General features: G+C 38.4%; 1 protein-coding gene across 2 annotated transcripts in view; it reads right to left on the reverse strand.

Moving 5' to 3' along the window:
• WIF1 (WNT inhibitory factor 1) overlaps nt 1-20,017 on the reverse strand; it is a 107,596-nt gene that overhangs the window by 44,941 nt on the left and 42,638 nt on the right. For both annotated transcript variants that reach the window (XM_056798395.1, XM_056798396.1), the window contains exon 3: nt 5,770-5,878. In XM_056798395.1, coding sequence (XP_056654373.1) covers nt 5,770-5,878 — 109 coding nt within the window. The remainder of the gene's footprint in view (nt 1-5,769; nt 5,879-20,017) is intronic.

Raw genomic sequence — 20,017 nt, forward strand, 5'->3', positions numbered from 1 at the left:
TGGAGGTGACTTAGGTTCTTGAGGGACTGTGGCAGCATAAGCAAAATTTTTGATTGGTCCTACCCAGCTGAGACTTCAAGTACTAGCCTAGTAATGGATGATGTCTCTTCTCTCCAAGTCTGAGCTTTGGGTAAGTTTAGAGCTCATCCATCAGGGTATTTGGATACCATCAAAGTATCCATCAGGTATCCATCCATATTTGCATCCACTGCATGGGGCAAAGGGTGAAGTAGGGCCGGAGGTTGTTGCCACCCCCTCATCATCACAAAATTTTAAAGCATTAAAGTAAGTTGAAGTAGCACCTACTATCTGACTGATAATATTCTGGCTTCTGCTTTGAGTATAATCATAGTTTTAATTTCCATTGTGCATTATAGTCTGAGCACTTATTCATCTTATTTGAGGTAGTATTATATAGTGGATAAGGTGCTGGGCATGGAATCAGCAAAACCTGGGTTTAATCATATCTCAGGTACTTTCTAGCTGCTTGAATGCAAAAATGCTGCAAAACACTTAACCTCTCCATGACTTAGTTTCTTTATCTGCAAAATGGAAATGATACTTTACTGGATTGTTGTGAAGATCCAATAAGTTACCACCTATAAACTTGCTTTGCAAATGTTAAAGTACTATCCAAATATCAATCATCATTACTATTGTTATTGTCACAAAATATTGATATTGTCATAAAAATCTTGTGAAGTATACGAGGCACCTATAATTATATGGCACATACCCATGTTTCAGATTAAGAAACTGAGGCTCAAAAACTCTAAGTGACTTGCCAATGACCACATAGCTGTTGAGCGATAAATCTAGGATTAAATTAATTCATCAATAATCATTTATTATACACCTAGTGTGTTAAGTACCAGAACTACAAAGACAAAAGGGAAATTGAGGCTCAGAAGATTTAAATAACTCCACTCATGACACATAGAGTGTCAAAGAAGAAATCTGAAATGAGATCTTCTTGATTTAAAGCATAGCTATCTACTCTTCGCCATGGCTTTCATTATCTTCCTAACTCCTGTTTTCTGATAGGCTTTGCCTTAGCTCTCTGCAAATAATTCTAAGGGTTTTTGTTTTTCATCATCCCTCCTTTGCCCCTGTTCTTCAGAATTTGATGGAAAAGAGGTAGCTCTATGCAGTCCTTTGATGGCTTCTGACCCAAAATTTTCTGGAAAAGAGTCACTTTTCTCTGTTTAATCTCTTTCCTTCCTGATAGGATTGAATTGTCAGAACAAACATTTTCCAACTCTGGTGTTATAACAGCTGTGTGAACAGGCACCATCTAGTTATCTCTCCATAAATGTCAAGTCAACAAGTATTTGGAATAGTTTGGAAGAAAATCTTTGCCCACCTGTTCTTTTCTTATAAGCCTTTGAAGCAAGGGTCTCCCCACCCCCTTTCTTTATATATCTAGTCCTCGGCAACATACAAGACAAGAAAGTGTAACGGGATAACATCATTGGAGGGAACTCCCCAAATGGTGAGGTCACTGAGCCATATTAACATATTTAGGATTTTAGATTTAGAACTGAAAGAATATAGAATTGGACCTGGAATTGGAGGTCATTTAGCTCAATCCTCTAATTTTACAGATGAGGAAAATGAGACTCCAGGCTTGTTAAGTCACTTACCCAAAAGAGTTTTTGCATTTGAATGTCAGACCTCTGTTTTAAACCCAGAGCCATTTTCATGATGGTTTTTCGCAAAGGAAATGATGCATCAAAAGAAGTAAAGAAACTCAAATTCCTATTCATTCATCTTTTACTATTCTTGGATACTTTTTAATCTAATTTTCTTCCAAGGAATGAATAGAACAAATCCATCTCATTCATACATGAATCTGTCGTCACTTATCACAATATGTACAAAAATCCCCAAGACCCCTACCTCCTCTGTTTCTCCATCCAAATAGCTGAATGGCTCAGAATCCGAGGGATGAAAACTTCCTGATGGGAAGTTCATGGTATCAAAGGGTTTGTGGATCAGTCACTTTGATTGGTGACCTACCTCTTGCTGGTCATTCTCATTATATGATTTGTCTATTGTCAATTATGTGAACAGAGGTGGTCTGGAACTCCAGTATTCCTGGCTCCAAAGATGGCCCTCCATGTACTCAGTATCCATTGATAGATTGAAGAGTTGAAACTATTTGAAGATGACCTATTTGGATCATTCAGTGATTTTTTACGGGATTTTATCTTAATTAAAATCTTGTTGTTTTCTCTGTTCTTAACTGATCTAAAATTCTTGGTTTGCCTACATCCAGATCCTGCTCCAGAAACAACAACAACAACAACAACAAGGTCACCCTTGATCTTCTGCAGAACTCTTCATTTTTAATGCCATCCCACAGGCAGTTATACATCTTTCTATGGTGGAGTCCCCACAAAATTCTACTTTCTGCTTATTTTGATGTAGACCAGAATGCTGAAGGGGATGAGGTACTGGGTTTTACGGTGGATAGAACCCTGACCTTGGAATTAGGAAGACTCATGTTCATGAGTTTAAATCTAATCTCAGACACTTACTTCCCAAGTGTGTAATCCTGGGCTAGTGTGTAATCATGTTTGCCTCAGTTTCCTCATCTGTAGAAATGAACTGGAGAAGGAAATGGCAAACCACCCTAATATCCTGCCAAGAAATGGGCAGATATCGCCAATTGTGAATAGGAATTTGAGGTTCTTTACTTCTTTTGACACATCATTTCCTTTATGACAAAACATCATGAAAGGGGCACTCTTTTGTGACCCAAATAAGGTCAATACCAAAGACCAACTATGCTGAACCGAGGTTCCTTGTAAACATTCTTGAAAAGGTGCACATAAACCTTCTATTTAGAATCTCTGGCACTCCGCTAGCTTTCCAGGGTGACAGAGAGTGTCCAAAGAGCAGCCAACACACTTTTATGTAAATCTGGTTTTTTTCACCTTATACTTTGGATTAATTGGACTAAAACCACCCTGCAGATTGTATTTCCTCTTTTGCTTCTAGTCAGATGCTGGAAATCTGGCCCTTCAGGAATCATGAAAGACCGAGAGTTTCTGCCATGCCGGCGTTTTTTGTGGCATCTAGGAGTTGGTGGGATTTATTTTATCAGGACCTAAGCACTCTGAGGGTATAAAAGTGCACACGTGCTTTGTTCTGAGCAGAATAATGAAGGCTACCTGGACGTTTAAGAGCACAGACACACTTACTTGGTTACTTTTTAATAATTCCGTCCACCTACACATGCTTCCACTGTGGAGTCTGTGCTAATTAAGCTAATGGATAACTGCCCTGCAACAATTATGGTCTCCAGGGAATGGGATAAAGCCCCAATAAAACCCTTGCACCTGCATTTCTGTGAAGGAGCCCTAAATCTGACCAAGAAAGCCTTCAAACCTGTTCCTGGACATCACTTCAAAGAAAACTAGAATAAGTGCCTCCACTAGTTATTCTCTCCCCACTCCCCTCCCCAATGCCTTTTGTCTACCTTCTCATTCCAAGAAACATTAATTCGCTTCGTTACAAAGTCCTGAAAGCCTGGAAATTTATGGCTGATCCAGATAGATCCTATTGAAACCATTTCAACCATTCCATTCTATAAATATTTTCCCCTAGTAGATAGAGGGCCATCTCTGGAGCTGGGAATACCTGGGTCCCAGACCTCCTCTTACACATAGTGAGGGGACCACAGGCAAATCTCTTAAGAGTCTAGCCATTAAGAATGAAAGTGACTATAAGCTGCTGATCTGATCAGGAGGATGAAGGGTTTGCTTCCGTATTTAGAATTCCCCCACTGTGATTGAAATAAAAGGTTTAGGGGCTCCCCCTCTCCCCCTCAAATTCCAAACCACCTCCAAACCTCGTGTTCCACATAGCGTACTAGGTTCTGGGGATACAAAGCTAAACATGAAACCACTCTCCCCCTAACTCCAAAGCTTAAAATCCAATTAACTACCTCTGTGACCTGGGGGAATTAATTATCTCACACACACATACACCCATATGAGAGGGGGGAGGAAGGAGAGAGGGGGAGGGAGAGAAATAGAGAGAGAGAGAGAGAGAGAGAGAGAGAGAGAGAGAGAGAGAGACAGAGAGAGAGAGAGAGAGAGAGAGAGACAGAGAGAGACAGAGACAGAGAGAGACAGAGACAGAGATAAAGATAGAGATAGAGACAGAGAGAGAAGAAGGAGGGAGGGAGAGGGGGAAATTGTTCAGTCATTTTTTAGTCATCTCCATCTCCAACTCTTCATCATGCCATTTGGAGTTTTCTTGGCAAAGAAACTAGAGTATTTGCCTTTTCCTTCTCTAACTCATTTTACAGATGAAGAAACAGAGACAACCAGATATATCTTAGCTGTGTGACCCTGGGCAAGTCACTTAATCTCATTTGTCTAAAACAACAACAATAACACACAGACTCCTTGAGACCATTGCTGAGGGGCAAGCTACTTCTAGGTACTGGGAACAAGGTTAGATTGGTCCAGGGGTATTTTTGCCAAGTGGGTGTTACTCTCAACCGTCTCTACTTTCAGGAGTATATGTGTTATTTCCAGTTTTTCCCACTGGTCAGAAACTGACTTGTAAGATAGCCAAGAAACTCTAAAGTGCCTTCCCTGCGCCATGCTTCCTAGGAAATGACTCTCAGTCAATGATCTACTTTCTTTTATTTCTGAAAAACTGGGCAGAATAGAAATAACAGATCGGTAGTATTTCCAAGATGTGGCCAGGCAGAAGTATGTTTCTGCTTAAGATCCTCTCAAAACTTAAGTATTTTAGCCTGGATCTAACTAGGATAGAAAATGCTGCTCTATAATTTCTTGAAAGAGGTTTATTAGACAAAGAATGTACCCCTCTCTTTCTGCCAGTCCATATTTCTCCTCTGCTTCAAAACCTGACAAAACTCTTCTCAGGGAAACTTTCCTTACCTGACCCCAAGAGCTCCTCTATTTCACATCTCCCTGACAAATCTGTACCCATTGTTTTAATTTGTATCTATTGGTTGAATATACAAGGTGTTCCAAAAGTCAGTGGAGTCTTTTGTTTTAATATCTTACTATGGTCTTCATTTTTAATAGCTTAAGACTAGACTGGGGGACAGGTAGGCCTGAGAGCCAGTCCTAGAGACCAGAGGTCCTAGGTTCAAATCCAACCTCAGATACTTCCTAGCTGTGTGACCCTGGGCAAGTCACTTAACCCCCATTGCCTAGCCCTTACCACTCTTCTGCTTTGGAGGAAAACAAAGACTACATCAAGATCTTTGGGACATCCTATATAGTAACCTAATATTGAGAGAAAGCCAAATGATTTAAGAAGTTCCAAATCATTGACTTCTTACATGTATTTAGTACTCTTAAATTTCTAGGCAGTTATAAAACTTTTGTTTCTTTACTTCTATCATGATCCTTTTGCCTAATGCACTTGAGATAAAATGAGAGGCAACATGGTATATTTTAGATAGGAAGCTAGTTTTCTGGGGTCAGAAAGAAATGGGTTCAGATTTTCTCTCCCTTTCCCTACATCACTAGCTAGCTGTGTGCCTGAAGGCAAGTCATTTTCTCTGGGACTCAGTTTCTGTATCTGTAAAATGAAAGAAATTAATGGCATGAAAATTTCTCCTATCAAGATCCATTTTACTTAGGGCAAGTATCCTAAGCTCTTAGACATTATATTCTCTAGTTATTACAGGAGCAATTACATTTAAAGTAAAGCTCAACGCATTAAACTATACACCATTATTTTCACAATCCTTTCTCTAAATTGAAAGCCACCAACCTGATGCCTTGTGGGGAACCGTCCCAAGCAATGGGATGTTGATGGTGGGGTCATCCATGATGCCTTTATCCAGAGACCGGAGGGATAGAAATTCATAGAAATATTCAGCCTACAATAGAATGCATTGAAAATCAGTACTTAATGGAATCAGCATCTGTGAGAATAACTCTCCAACGTGTGTGTGTGTTCAATAGAAATTGATTACATTTCATCAAAGGGACACTGAACCAAAAAAGGACTGAGGCATTATGTAGATTCAACTCTCCAGAATGAGGACTCTTACTGAAGGTCTTCATTTGGAGGCGAGCTCTGAAACAGTAGCACCAGATCCTGTATTCCAAAAGTATGAACTTATTCATTCTCCTTAAGGATTCCCGAGCTGGTGTGTTCTGAAAGACGTCTCTTTTTAGAGATGATAGATTTGGAACTACAGAATCACATAGTCCAGCCCCCTCGTTTTGCAGCTAAAGATGATGAGGATCAGAAAAGTTAAGTGATTTATCCAAGGTCATATAGATGATGGAAGTAGTAAATAGGACATCTTGAATTCAAACCCAGATCCACTGATCCACATTGTTTCCTATACAATGTTCTGACAAGATGCTTTTATAAATAAATGTCTTTAAAGCTGTCTCTGATTAGCCAGTAAAAGGGATTTTCCAAAAGAAGGTGCCCTCTGGGTCATCTTTTGAATCCTTTCAAGTCTACTGCAAATGAGTTTGACCCAAAGTGGAAAGCCATAATCAACAACACTAATGTATAGAAACAATGTTCTATAGTAAATTCTTTCATTGGCAACAAGTGAATGAAATAAGAACATCAATGGTTTTGCTATTTCTTGGCTCTTTTGCCTTTTGTAATAGTATGTTTAAGACCAAAATTCAGTTATTGGTTGAAAAGTCAATAACCATAATTACAATCTGAAAACAAATCATATAATTATACGTTCTGGAGATTTGGATTTTTTCAACAAGTCTCTGCTGAGAAAATTGCTTTCTATTCCTCAAATACCCATGGCAATCCCATTGCCGCCAATGAGCTCTCTCTCATTACCTGGTTTTGACACTTCATTGGATCTAAAGCAGATTCTAAATGAAAAAAGCTGTTATAGAAACTGGCTGCTCTTAATCAATAAGCAACTCCAATGCTCCACTGAAAGATGGGCAGGTGTTTGTTCTTCCTGCAGATTTGAGATGGATTAAGGAAGATGGTGAAGTCTGTTCAAATGGACCAGCTTTAATATTTGTCTTAGGTATAATTTTAATTTGCCATCATGATAGGCATAGAACTATTGTTTCTGAAGAAATAAGGTTAAGAAGCATCCAAAATGCACCCGAGAAGGCGTATGAGGGGAATAGTTAGGCTGAAATACACCACAGAGTTGAAGTTACAACATTTAAAGGATGTCATCAGAAAGATCTATAAATGGGGGAAAAAAAAGAGAATGAGCCAGGAATGGAGAGATGGAGGCACTCACTAGACAGCCCATGTACTACTCTGTTTGTATCCTCTCATTGCCAGGAAAATGAAAGAAAGTTCATTAGTATGTTAGGGCAATCCCTGCAGGGAATCTACAAGAGGTAACGGATGAAGGTCAGACAGTATGGGAAGGTGTAGAGAGATTATGACATGGGCTGTGGAGGGACTGAATATTTAAATTGATGGAACCACAGATGGCCTGGAGTACTAACTAGGCTGAGACTTCCTTCCTCCTCATTCCCCACCCCCAAATGATTTCTTCTTCTGCTTTTAGCTGAAAGACTCTCTCCTCTCTGCTTGGTCAGACATCATGAGTTCTGAAGCTCAGAAGGGGTTATCAGGTTTTCTCATCCAGTGTGATCGTGCTTGCCATTCAACATCATTCCAGTTGGGAATGATGATGAAGGAACAATCTTCAAAGTGACTTTGGGGACCACAGCCTAGTAGAAGTATTCTTCTAAGGGTTATGCCGCATTTGGACATAACTTTAGTGGAACCAAGACTATATTGGAATTAAACTAAGTTCTCATTCTACTCTCCTAGAATCTGAGGTGATGTAGCAGAGAGTACACTCTGGAGGTATTGGGGAGTAATGCTTATAGTTTGTTTTTGTGGTGTCTTTGAATAGAGCAATCTATGTAACTTTGCCAAGCAACCTAATATTAAGAAATGAGATGAAACTGGGGGTGCTAGTCGTAGGCACATAACAAAATGGAAGAGGAAAAAATATAGCCTGTAGCAGGGCTTGGGCCAATGGCAAAGGGAAGAGACAATCCATCAATCTCTTAGGGTACCCTGGAATAGTTTTGATAATTCTGTTTTGTAATATAATTTTAGATTGCATACTGTGTAACTAGAAAATCTTGGACCTTTAGACTCCATCTCCCAGAATCCTTTTCTTGTCCCAAGAATCCTCTTCCCTTTGTTCATGTTAGTGATGTTAAGTTATTGTTTTTAAACTGTGGATAATGCTTTCCTCACTGTCTTTTACATGTGTGAGGCTGGTGAGCTCTCTCTGTTTCTCTAGCCCTTTATTTTCCTTTTGCTTCACATTTTATTATTAATAAGTCTTATAAATATAATAATAAATATATAATAAAAAATATAATAATAATATATAATAATAATAATAAATAATAAAAATAAAATAAATAACTAGGAGTATTGGATATTAATTTTTAAAATCTGCAATACTGTTTTTCATATTCATTTATTTATGTTTATATTTTGGGGTTTTGGTTTTATATGAATATTCTCTTACAACAATAACCAATATGGAAGTATGTTTTAAATTGCATACTATGTCCTGGAGGGGAGGAAGGTAGACAATTTGGATCTTATAATTTTGGAAAACATATGTTTAAAAATGATATTATGTGTAATTGTGAAATTGAATATCATTTGAAAAATAAAGAAAAAGCATTGAAAATTATATATTTATAATTTTAGATCTCTAGCTTATAGACTCTATTCCTATATTTTCTATTTTTTCTATTGAGATTCTTAACCTTTTCTTCCAAATGAATTTTATTGTTATTGTACTAGTACAGTCTGATATAGTCCCAGTGGTTATTGCTTTTTATCATGTTTATTTTCAATATACTTTATACCTGCTTCCCACCCCCTGCTTGCTTTTATTCATCTGAAGCATAGTAAATGATCCTCTAGTCCCACATTTTAACTTTTGAATCATTTTCCTCCTCCATCTTTTTTCTTCTCTTTATAATTTTTCTTCTCTTTCTATTATCCCCCTCTTTTGTAAGAAAAAGAAAGTGGGGAAGAAATGAATAGAATCAACATTCAAAAATTATCATTATAGAGGTCTGATCTCACTTCTGTTTCTCTTTTCACTCAGCCCTAACCCAAATAACTATTTCTTAAACTTTCTTCCTCTCATTTTAATTCATCTCCCCCACCCTTGTTTTCCTGCCATATTGACTCTTCATAAGTTCATTTCTGAATCAATGGAGATCTCTGAAGGAGAGACAAGAAGCAGCAAGATTAAGCAATTGAACCATCACCGCCTTGACCACCTTTTCTCTTTGCACTTCAATCTCAGAACTTTGAACCCAAGAGCCCTGGAATACTAGTGTTTCTAGCCTGGTGCCCTCGGCCATCATCCTGGGAAGCAGCCTCTGTGGAAATGCATCCTGACAACCATTCCTTCAGATGCTTATAGCCACAGCTTTTTAAGACCCAGAAAAGAAAGTTCTTGCCACCAACTTCCTTACCATTGTCAAAGGATTTAACATCAGAAAATGGTATTAGTCAATGGAAATGACATTAAAGAAGAGGCATACCATCTGCTTTGCAGTACCCTAAGGACCATGGGACCTTTCCATCTGTTTCATAGCCCAAACCTTTCATAGGTATTGTCTCCCCCATAAGAACATGAGCTCCTTGAGAAGAGAGACTGTCTTATTTTTTCTGCTTATATCTACAGTGTTTAGCACAATGCTGCACACATGGTAAGCTTTTAATAAATTCCTTGATCACTCATAAATTATTTAATCATCATTCATAACCAGAGCTGGGCAAAAGAAAGATGCTTCTGTTAGGGACACAAAAAAATACTTCTGTCAGAGGAGAGAGAGAGAGAGAGAGAGAGAGAGAGAGAGAGAGAGAGACAGAGAGAGACAGAGAGACAGAGACAGAGACAGAGAGAGACAGAGACAGAGAGACAGAGAGAGAGACAGAGAGAGGAAGGATCAGAGGGGGAGGATAGGGAGGGAATGAAGAGAAGACCTATTGCAATAATCCAGGTGTGTAACAATGAGACCTTGTTAATGGGTAAAAAAAGGGAATGGATGTATGTGAGACTCAAACTTCAGCAAATGATTGGATATGAGAAGTGAAGAAAAGGCAAGAATCAGAGATTGTTGTTCAGTCATGTATGACTCTTCCCAACCTGAAGGGCCATAACCATCCATGGGATTTTCTTGATAGGGATACTGGAGTGGTCTGCCAATTACTTTTTCAGTTAAAATGGTGGATCCTTTTGTCAGGCAATCAGTGGTTAAGTGGCTTGCCCTGAGTCACACAACTGAAAAGTATCTGAATCTAAATTTGAACTCAGGTCTCCTTGATTCCAGCCCCCAATATTCTTTACCACTGAGAGCCACAGCTACCTCTAATAAAAGATTTCTCCCAATATTAAAAAATAGGAGCAAAAGGATGAATGGTGATATTAACAGTCCCCCTACTCCCTTTAAAAAGGGGGTAAGTTGAGAAGAACAAATTTGAGGAATGAGAAAAAAAAACAAAACTTGGTTCTGGATATGTTGAGTTTGAAGAGTTGTTAGAATATCCAGATGAAGACGGCTTGGATATGTGGAGAAGTGAATCTGTAGCTCAGATGAAAAGGCAGGAGGAGAGAGAGACTAAAAAATGATCGGCCCAGGTGATAGTAGTTAAAGGAAGCTCTTGAACATGAAGCTGATGCTTCAGTCTTCAGAAGTGGTTGACATTTCCTTGGAATTCCATTCATAACTGAAAATTCAATGTTGATATTTTCATATGCTCATTTGTGCCTACTTGAACAAAAGCATGGCACGTAGTTCACTCCGTGTAAGATTTGCTACTCTCTTATAACCTAAGCAGATACACTGACTTCCTTAAAAGTTGCCCATAGTTTTTGTAAGAAAATAATAAACCTCATATTTGAGTATTTCCACTGCTTAGCACAGTGCCTGGCACATAGAAGGTCCTTAACATTTATTGATAGATTGATTGATTTTCTATGACATGGATTATAGGAGGGAAATGCCTACATAAATGCTGCAATATTCCAGAAGCAGGAAGCAAACATTAGCCTCATTTGACTGCAAAACCATGAATTCTTCTCCCAGGGTTGCAGGAAATAAGGGATGAAACTAGGTCTGGTCCCTAGACAGGGTTTCCTGTTCTTATCTTATTTCAAAATGTAATAAATACTCCCAAACTCAAAATCTCTGTATTGGAAAAACTTGCTTGGAGACAGGTAAGATTAATGCCAAAAAGAAAAGAGAGCTAACTTTTGGGTTTGAGCACCTAACTGCACAAATTGAGTATTTATTTCTTTACAGAAAAAGGAGGCAAAAAAATAAAACGTGAGAATCGGTGTTTTAGAAAGGGTCAAAAAATCTATTTTAAAAACTCCTCTAAGGGATACTACTGGAAACTTACCAAAGTGCAGGTAAAATGCTCAGCTGGAAAAAATATTTTTCAAAAAATAATTCTCTTATATTAGAACAAAAGTTGGGACTAGGCACTTCTCAGTGTCTAAAATAATTTCTCTGGACTGGTTTGCTATGAAAAGTGATTTTTTCCTTCAATTAGCATGAAGGATGCCCATCTAACGAGTGCTGGGAAAGCAAAAAATTGCCTCCAAGAGATTTGGATTAGCAACAAGGTTGTTCACATCATAATGAGGCATCTTACTGAGTCTCAGCACTGGCACTCTGGATAGTGCTGAAGAAAGGCACCACAGAAATGGAATCCAGAACTTCATTTCCAGCAATTAAAGCTTTGAACCCCTGATCTAGTCTCAGTTGGGTATGCTCAAGGGCTGTAGACACATTTGATGTCTTAAGAACTGGAGAAAGAGAAACAGCTAGGTAGTACAGGGGATTGAGAACCAGGCATGGATGAAAGAGGACCTGGGTTCAAATGTAGTCTTAGACACTTCCTAGCTGGTTGACCTGGGCAAGTCACTTAACCCCCATTGCCTAGCTGTCATAGAACGTCTTCCATCATAGAACTGATACTAAGATAGAAGGTAAGAGTTTTAAATGAAAAAGGAAAGAATTGATAAGACAAACCTGCTAGAAAGGAGGAGCTTTGCCATGAAAGTCAAGTTGCTCTCTCCTTCCCTAGCCTTCCAAGTTCCAGACTAGGCTTTGTACTAGACCACATCCTAGCACAATTCAACAGTTCTTGGTCACTCATACACATCCTTCACTTACCCCCAGTACATCACAGGGAGGATCAAATGAGATAATATATGAAAAGAGCTTGGTTGTAGAAAGGGCTTAATAAATGCTTATTTCTTTCCTTCCTTTTCCATCTCAGAGTCTTTCCTCATATTGTTCTTGAAACCCAAGAAAAACCACGTCCCCTTCTTCACATGCTAAACTCTTATCCATTTTATAAGCTCTCTAGCTTTATTCAGTTTCTCTTGTTGCTAAAGATTTTCTCCTTTAGATGTCACATAGCAACTTCTTTTATACAGTGTTCCAAAATTCTCAGTTTAGTTTTACATTATTAAGATGGTATTCGAACTGAACAAGACATTGGGGACACTGTATATATATTTTTTCAACCCTTTCCTTCTGTCTTAGAATTAATCCTGTGTATTGGTTCCAAGGCAGAAGAGTGGTAAGGGCTAGGCAATGGGAGTGACTTGTTCAGGGTCACACAGCTAGGAAGTGTCTGAGGCCAGATTTGAACTTGGGACTTCCAGATTCCAAGCCTGGTTCTCTATCCACTGAGATGCCCACTCAGTCAGAATTTATTAAGTACTTATTTTGTGCCAGGAACTAATTTAGGCACTGAGCGATAAAAGAACAATAGAAAAAGAAATAATCTCTGAAAGGTTGCTTTGGCATTTTGAAAATCACTTTTACTATTTAGAACATCTTTGTCTTCTTTGGGACATCTTCTAGAACATGTGTGTGTGTGATGAACATTTTTTTTCTTCTAGTTGTGGAAGAAAGACCACGGCAGGACTCAGCCTGAAGGGGATAGAAAAAACCAACCTGTATTCATGAGCAATTTCTCCCTCCACATACCCAAGTAGTAGCAGAAGCTCATGTCAAGGTGCATGTGCCTGTCTAGGTGATCAGAAAAGTAAGTTCATGGATTTTAGGTCCTGTCTAGCCATCATCTGCTTTTTCTGTTCCCTCTTTTCTGGATGGAGTCAACAATGAGATACCTCAAAGTCAATTTTCTTCAGCTTAATTATTTTATTCTATTAATTAATTAATATTTTATTCTATTAATTAATTTTTATTAATTATTGATATTATTTAATAATAAGTATTATTATTATTTATATATTATATATAATTTATATATATTTATATATATTTATATATACTTATATATAAATAATAATAATAAAATAATATTAATTCATTAATAATATTAATAGCCAGAGACCTGAAAGAATTCCTATGGAAGCACAAGGCAGAAGACAGTGTATGCCATGAGGCCTCAAGTTTGGGAATTCCAAAGTTTGAGAATTGATTGATTGATTGATTGATTGGTGATGAGGATTTGAACTAAGGTGGTAACTGTGTGAATAGAGAGAAATGCCATGAAGATAGAAATGGCCAGATTTGATGCTTAATTGGTCATGTGGGGTAAGGAAGAATGAGGAATACAGAAGAAAGCCAAGGTTACAAATTGGAGTGACCAGAAGGATGGGGGCACCTTGGACAGAAATGCTAAAGTTTGGAAGAATGAATAATTTGGAGAAAACAAATTTTGTTTGGGATGTGTTGAACATGCCTAGTAAGGAAGTGTGTTAAAAGATGAGTCCAACTCAATGTATTAAACAATCAACATGACTTATACTGTATCAGGAGATGGTAGGTTCCCTGTTTGTATAGATATGTAAGTAGAGGCTAGATGACCACTTTTTCAGGGAAGAAAAGATTCCTTTTCAGGTACAAGTTGGATTAGATGACTTCCAAGGAACCTTCCAACTTGTATGATTCTCTTTAGCTCCCTTTTAGGTATAGCTCAGTGGAATATACATATAAATTTTCAATAAATGTATTGATTGAATGATGATATGGCTGAAGAATATCTCAATCCCTAAATCTCATGTTTTCCAGAATCCCAACTGAACACTAGAATAGTTTCAGTTGCTGATTTTTCAGAGACAGATTTTTTCTTTCCAAAGCTCAACAGCGAGATAACCGTCAGAGTCAGGTGGTTCTTTCTTAACCAACCCACCAGCCAATCAGATCAAAAGGACAAATCTATACAGTGGTTAAAACTTTATTTAAAAAAAAAAGAGTAATTAACAGAAGAAATTAGCATGGCTATTTGATATCTTGCCAGCCAGCTATAGCTATATACATATATATATATATATATATATATATATATATATATATATATATAGCTATAGCTTGTAATGATTACTTGTTCTGTCTAGGACAATGGTTTGGCACCAAGGTTCTCAGAAAGAATATGAGAAGATAGTGTGAATGAAATCCAGATCTAAAATATGACTTTCTACAAAGCTACCATTTCTTACAGGACTCTTGAGGCATTGTACCTTGTTATTGTAACCACAAAGAAACATCATTGGGTAGCTGCTTGTTCTTTTGGTCTTTGTATCCCCAGCATCTAAAGCCCAAGGGCAGCTAGGTGACTCATTGTATCTCAGAGAACCTGACCTGGGATTCCTGTGGAAGCACAAGGAAGATCAGAATTCAAATCCAGTCTTCAATAATAGTTGTGTGACCCTGGACAACTCATTTAACTCTGTTTGTCTCAGTTTCCTCATCTGTAAAATGAGCTGGAGAGGGAAGAATCAAACCATTCTAGTGTCTTTACAAAAAAGAAAGAAAGAAAGAAAGAAAGAAAGAAAGAAAGAAAGAAAGAAAGAAAGAAAGAAAGAACCCAAAGTGAGTTTCACAAAGAAAGAATTAGAAACGACTGAAAATGACTAAATAAAAACAAATATCAATTATTATTATATCAGTGAGGAAATTCTTCCCTACCAATGTAGCTGGAACTTGTCCTACAGTTTCAAGCATAGATTATTCCTTATGACTTTGGGAAGTTAAATGCCTTGCTTAGGATCATAAAGTCAATATGCATCAGAAAGTAGAACTTCTTGCACACAGAAGGTACTTAATAAATGCTTACTGAATTGAATCAAATCTTACTTAGCTAAAAATAACTATGCAAAATGAGCTCTTCATTTTATTTGTTCTTCTTTTAAATCCCCCCCCCCCCAGATTACTTAAGGGTGCTATTTTCAGTAATTGTTTTCTGACATTTTGTGATTCATGTTCTCTCTCTTCCATTACTCCCTCCTTCCCATGAAGGCAGGTAATATGACATATGTTATACATGTATTATCATATGATACATAATTCCCCATTCATCATGTTGGAAAAGAAGACATATATCATTTAACACTAGAGAAAAATTCATGGAGGAAATGAAGTGAAGACTGGCATGCTTCTATCTACATTCAGTCTCTGATGGTGGATAGTCTTTTTGGTTATGAGTACCTTAGAGCTGTCCTAAATCCTTGCATTGCCAATAATAGTTAAATCTTTCACAGTTGATCATCATACATTATTATTTTTTATTTTTTATTTTTATTTGGTCATTTCCTAACATTATTCACTGGAAACAAAGATCATTTTCTTTTCCTCCCCACCCCCCCCTCCCACCACCTCTCCCATAGCCGACACAGGATTCCACTGGGTATCACATGTGTCCTTGCTCTGAACCCATTTCCCTGTTGTTGGTATTTGCATTAGAGCGTTCATTTAGAGTCTCTCCTCAGTCATATCCCCTCCACCCCTGTAGTCAAGCAGTTGCTTTTCATCGGTATTTTTACTCCCACAGTTTATCTTCTGCTTGTGGATAGTGATTTTTAGATCCCTGCTGATTGTTCAGGGACATTACACCGCCATTAATGGAGAAGTCCATTACGTTCGATTATACCACAGTGTATTAGTCTCTGTGTACAATGTTCTCCTGGTTCTGCTCCTCTCGCTCTGCATCACGTCCTGGAGGTCGTTCCAGTCTCCATGGAATTCCTCCACTTTATTATTCCTCTTAGCACAATAGTATTCCATCACCAACATACACCACAATTTGTTCAGCCATTCTCCAATTGAAGGGCATCCCCTCGTTTTCCAATTTATGGCCACCACAAAGAGCGCAGCTATGAATATTCTTGTACAAGTCTTTTTCCTTATTATCTCTTTGGGGTACAAACCCAGCTATGGCTGGATCAAAGGGCAGACAGTCTTTTATCGCCCTTTGGGCATAGTTCCAAATTGCCCTCCAGAATGGTTGGAGATCATCATACATTATTGTTGTTACTGTATTCATTGTTCTCCTAGTTCTGCTCATTTTACTTTGTAACACTTTATATAAGTCTTTCCAGGGTTGTGTGTGTGTGTGTGTGTGTGTGTGTGTGTGTGCTCATCTTTTTTGTCATTTCTTATGGCATAAGAATGTTCCATTACAATCATATACCACAACTTGTTCAATCATTCCCAGGCTGAATTTGGTCCATAGGTCAGAGTTTGTTGACCCGGTTCTAGTTCATTTCCTTTATTTTATAGAATGGGGAAATGAAGCTTGGGGAGATTAAATGAACTCTATTAGGTCACACAGCCAGCCAATGGCAAAGCAGAGGTAAAAATGGAGTCTTCTGATTCCATACCCCAGTCTCTCCCACCATCACAGAACTGCGTGTTTTGAGAGTTGGGAGGCACCTCACTCAACTGTATCTACTCCATCTAGTCATTCACAAGGTAAGATTAAACCTTTAATTCTCTGCCTGGAAGGAAGCCAGTCTCAGAGGCTAGGACTCAAGAAAATAGAACTATGGAGTTTGGTTTTTTAAACCTTTCTCTTCTCTCTTAGAAGCAAGACTAACTATTGGTTTCAAGGCAGAATAGCAGTAAGGGCTAAGCAATGGGGTTAAGTGTTTTGCCCAGGGTCACACAGCTGGGAAGTGTCTGAGGCCAAATTTGAACCCAAGACTTCCTTTCTCTAGGACTGGCTCTCAAGCCACGTAGCTGTCCCCACCCATGGAAGTTTCAACTAGTCCTATCGTAATTACCCCATGGAAGTTTCAACTAGTCCTATCATAATTACCCTTCTTCTTTCTAAAAAATACAGTGGAACCACAGCCAAAGATAATAAATAAGCCTAGAGGGGAGTAGCCCTCAATAAGGGTGCTTCACCCAACTGGCTTAAAAATGTTAGGATATATCATTTGTGATTTCCTTCCTATTTAACACTAGATTATAGTTTTCATAATCTAAGCTTCAACTAGTCTCCTTACAATATCAATTAATTAATAATCAAGAAGGATTGCTTATCCTCCTACTCTATATTAGGCATTGGTTAAGCTTGTGATGTTTGCTGAAGAATTCATTTAGTTCTGTATGTTTGGGGTCTCTGCTAATCTATATAACTTCCACAATCTCTATTGTTTACTTTGATAAAGAGGTAAACCTTTAGCTATTCAGGATTGTCTTTGGTGGGATCAGTATTTGGTGGAAGCATCTTTTATTCTGAGCCTGTTATTTATTGTGCCCTTAGATTACAGATATTTGAAGCGTGCTAGGTATAATTCTAGCCATATACCTCTCTTGGAGGTAAGAGGCTGAAGAAGAGAGCTTCCAGCCATAGCATTCCTCTGGCTCCCCACAAAGGCAGAAATTATAGTCTCTCTTTGGAGATAGGATGGTCCAGTTTTCAGGTCAGATTAACTGAGGTAACATGAGAAAGTACTGTGCAAACCTTAAAAGACTACAAATTCTGGCTATTATTACCATCATTGGATATATCCATACCATGCCATATGCAGCCATATCTTTATAATAGATGGTCAACCACTCAGATGCTATTCACAACATACATACAAAGTAATATGAAGCCATTTTGGGAAAGAGGAAACATTAAATGGTTAGTGATCATCAAAGGCTTCAAGTAGGAGATGACACCTAAGCTCTTTGCTTTGAAGAGAGGAAGGGATGGTGAGAGGCAGAAGTGAAGAAGAAATATTCCAACAGGGGCAGCTAACTTCCCCATTTCACCTAATGCTAGTACCTGCTCTCTGAGAATATTTCTGTTTACCCAATCTATATCTTGTTATTTGAATGTTCTCTCTCCCATGAGCTTGGGAGCTCCCTAAGGGAGCTTTTAACCTGTCTTCATATCCACAGCCCTTAGTCCAGGGGGTCTGGCACAATAAGCTGGCTCTTCATAAAGACTCTTGACTGCTGATCTTAGGGAAACACCAAGAGAAAAGATGGAATTTATATTAAGGGATCAACCAACAAGCCATTTTGAATAGAATAGTGTGAAGAGAAGGAATATTGAAATTAGGCTGGAAAGGTGAACAATAGCCAGTTCACCAAAGATTTTAAAGATTTTGTTTTTATCCTGCTGGTGATGGGAAAATCACTGAAGATTTTGGAGTGTGTGTGTGTGGGGTGACAGGTAAAGTCTGTATTTTAGGAATATTAATTTGTCAGTACTGAGGAGGATGGATTAGAGAGCAGAACAGGATGGCCAATAAGAAATCTAATCCAATAGCTAAGGCAAAAGGTAATGAGGGCCTGACCTAAACAGTGATGGTAAACCTTTTAGAGACCAAGCAACCAAACTGCAATCCCCATGCCACCTGTAAGACCTCACCACACCCTAGACAGGGAAGGGAGGAAGTGTTCCAATTGAGCTGCTGGGCAGAGGAGTGGGTGAAGTGAGAAATGTCTTCAGGCATGTGGGGAGAGGGGGAGGGGAGCAACCCCCTCTGGCATATGTGCCATAGGTTCCCCAACATGGACCTAAGGTAACTTTGGATAAAACAGCATTAGTTGAGTGATAGGGTCAAAAGTTTGATAGAAAAGGATGGAAAAGTGAGAGAAGAGGAAGTCAAAGTGAAGAAAGTAGACATTTTTTTCTAGGAGTTTGACTATGAATTGTCTAAGAGACATAGGATGACAGTTAAAGGGATTGACAAGGCCAAGTAAAGGTTTTTATTTTTTTCTTAGTGGATAGGAGCAACTTGGGTATACTTTTAGGAAATAAAAAAAATTAGCTAGAAAAGATTAGGAAGGGCTGGCATCAAGAAGAGTTTGCTTTGACAAGTAGAAGGGCAATGCTTTCATCAGAGACTAGAATAAAGAGGGAGGGAATGGAGGATGAGGTAAACAAGGTGGTGAGATATAGAAAGGGGGAGAAGAGGGTGCTCACAGTAAATGATCTCTATTTTCTCTGAGTCCTTTTTTGAGAGAGTTGGGGCAAAGGGATGCTATGCGATGTTTGAGAAAAGAAGAGAAGTTTGAAATGGAAGTGAGGAATGCAAAATCAGTGACAAAGGAGGCAGCTGAGTAGCTTGGTGAAATGAGAGCCAGGCCTAGAGATGGGAGTTCCTGGGTTCAAATCTGGCCTCAGACACGTCCCAGCTGTGTGACCCTGGGCAAGTCACTTGACCCCCATTGCCTAGCCCTTCCCACTCTTCTGCCTTGGAACCAATACATAGTATTGGTAAGGGTTTAAAAAAAAGGGTTTAAAAAAAATCAGTGACAAAGGACTAAAAGGTCTTCCTTTCTGTTGTCAGGGCCTCATTGAGATTAGATGGCATAAATGTCATAGTATCATAGAGGTACGGCTAGAAGGGAGTTTGAGGACATCTTCAGTCTTTCACATGTTACAGAAAAATAAAACAAGGCTCAGTATGTTCAAGGTCACATTGATGCTAAAGTACAATGGCAGGATTCAAATATACTTCTTCTCTCCAAATCGAGTGCTCATCCAACTATTTCCCAATGCTTCTAGCATTAAACTATTAAATACTAACCTTTCTCATTGAAGAGTACAAAAGAGAATTGGCTAATTTGGGCTATTTTTATGGTGACTCTAGAGAAGCACGAAATGAAAACAATTCAGAGGTATCACCTCACACCCATCAGCCTGGCTAAGATGACAAAAGCAGGAAATGACAAATGCTGGAGGGGATGGGGGAAAATAGGTAGCTTAATACACTTTTGATGTATATAAGTCCAACCAT

This window comes from Monodelphis domestica, chromosome 5 (assembly GCF_027887165.1).
Source record: "Monodelphis domestica isolate mMonDom1 chromosome 5, mMonDom1.pri, whole genome shotgun sequence".
In the NCBI taxonomy this organism is placed as follows: domain Eukaryota; kingdom Metazoa; phylum Chordata; class Mammalia; order Didelphimorphia; family Didelphidae; genus Monodelphis; species Monodelphis domestica.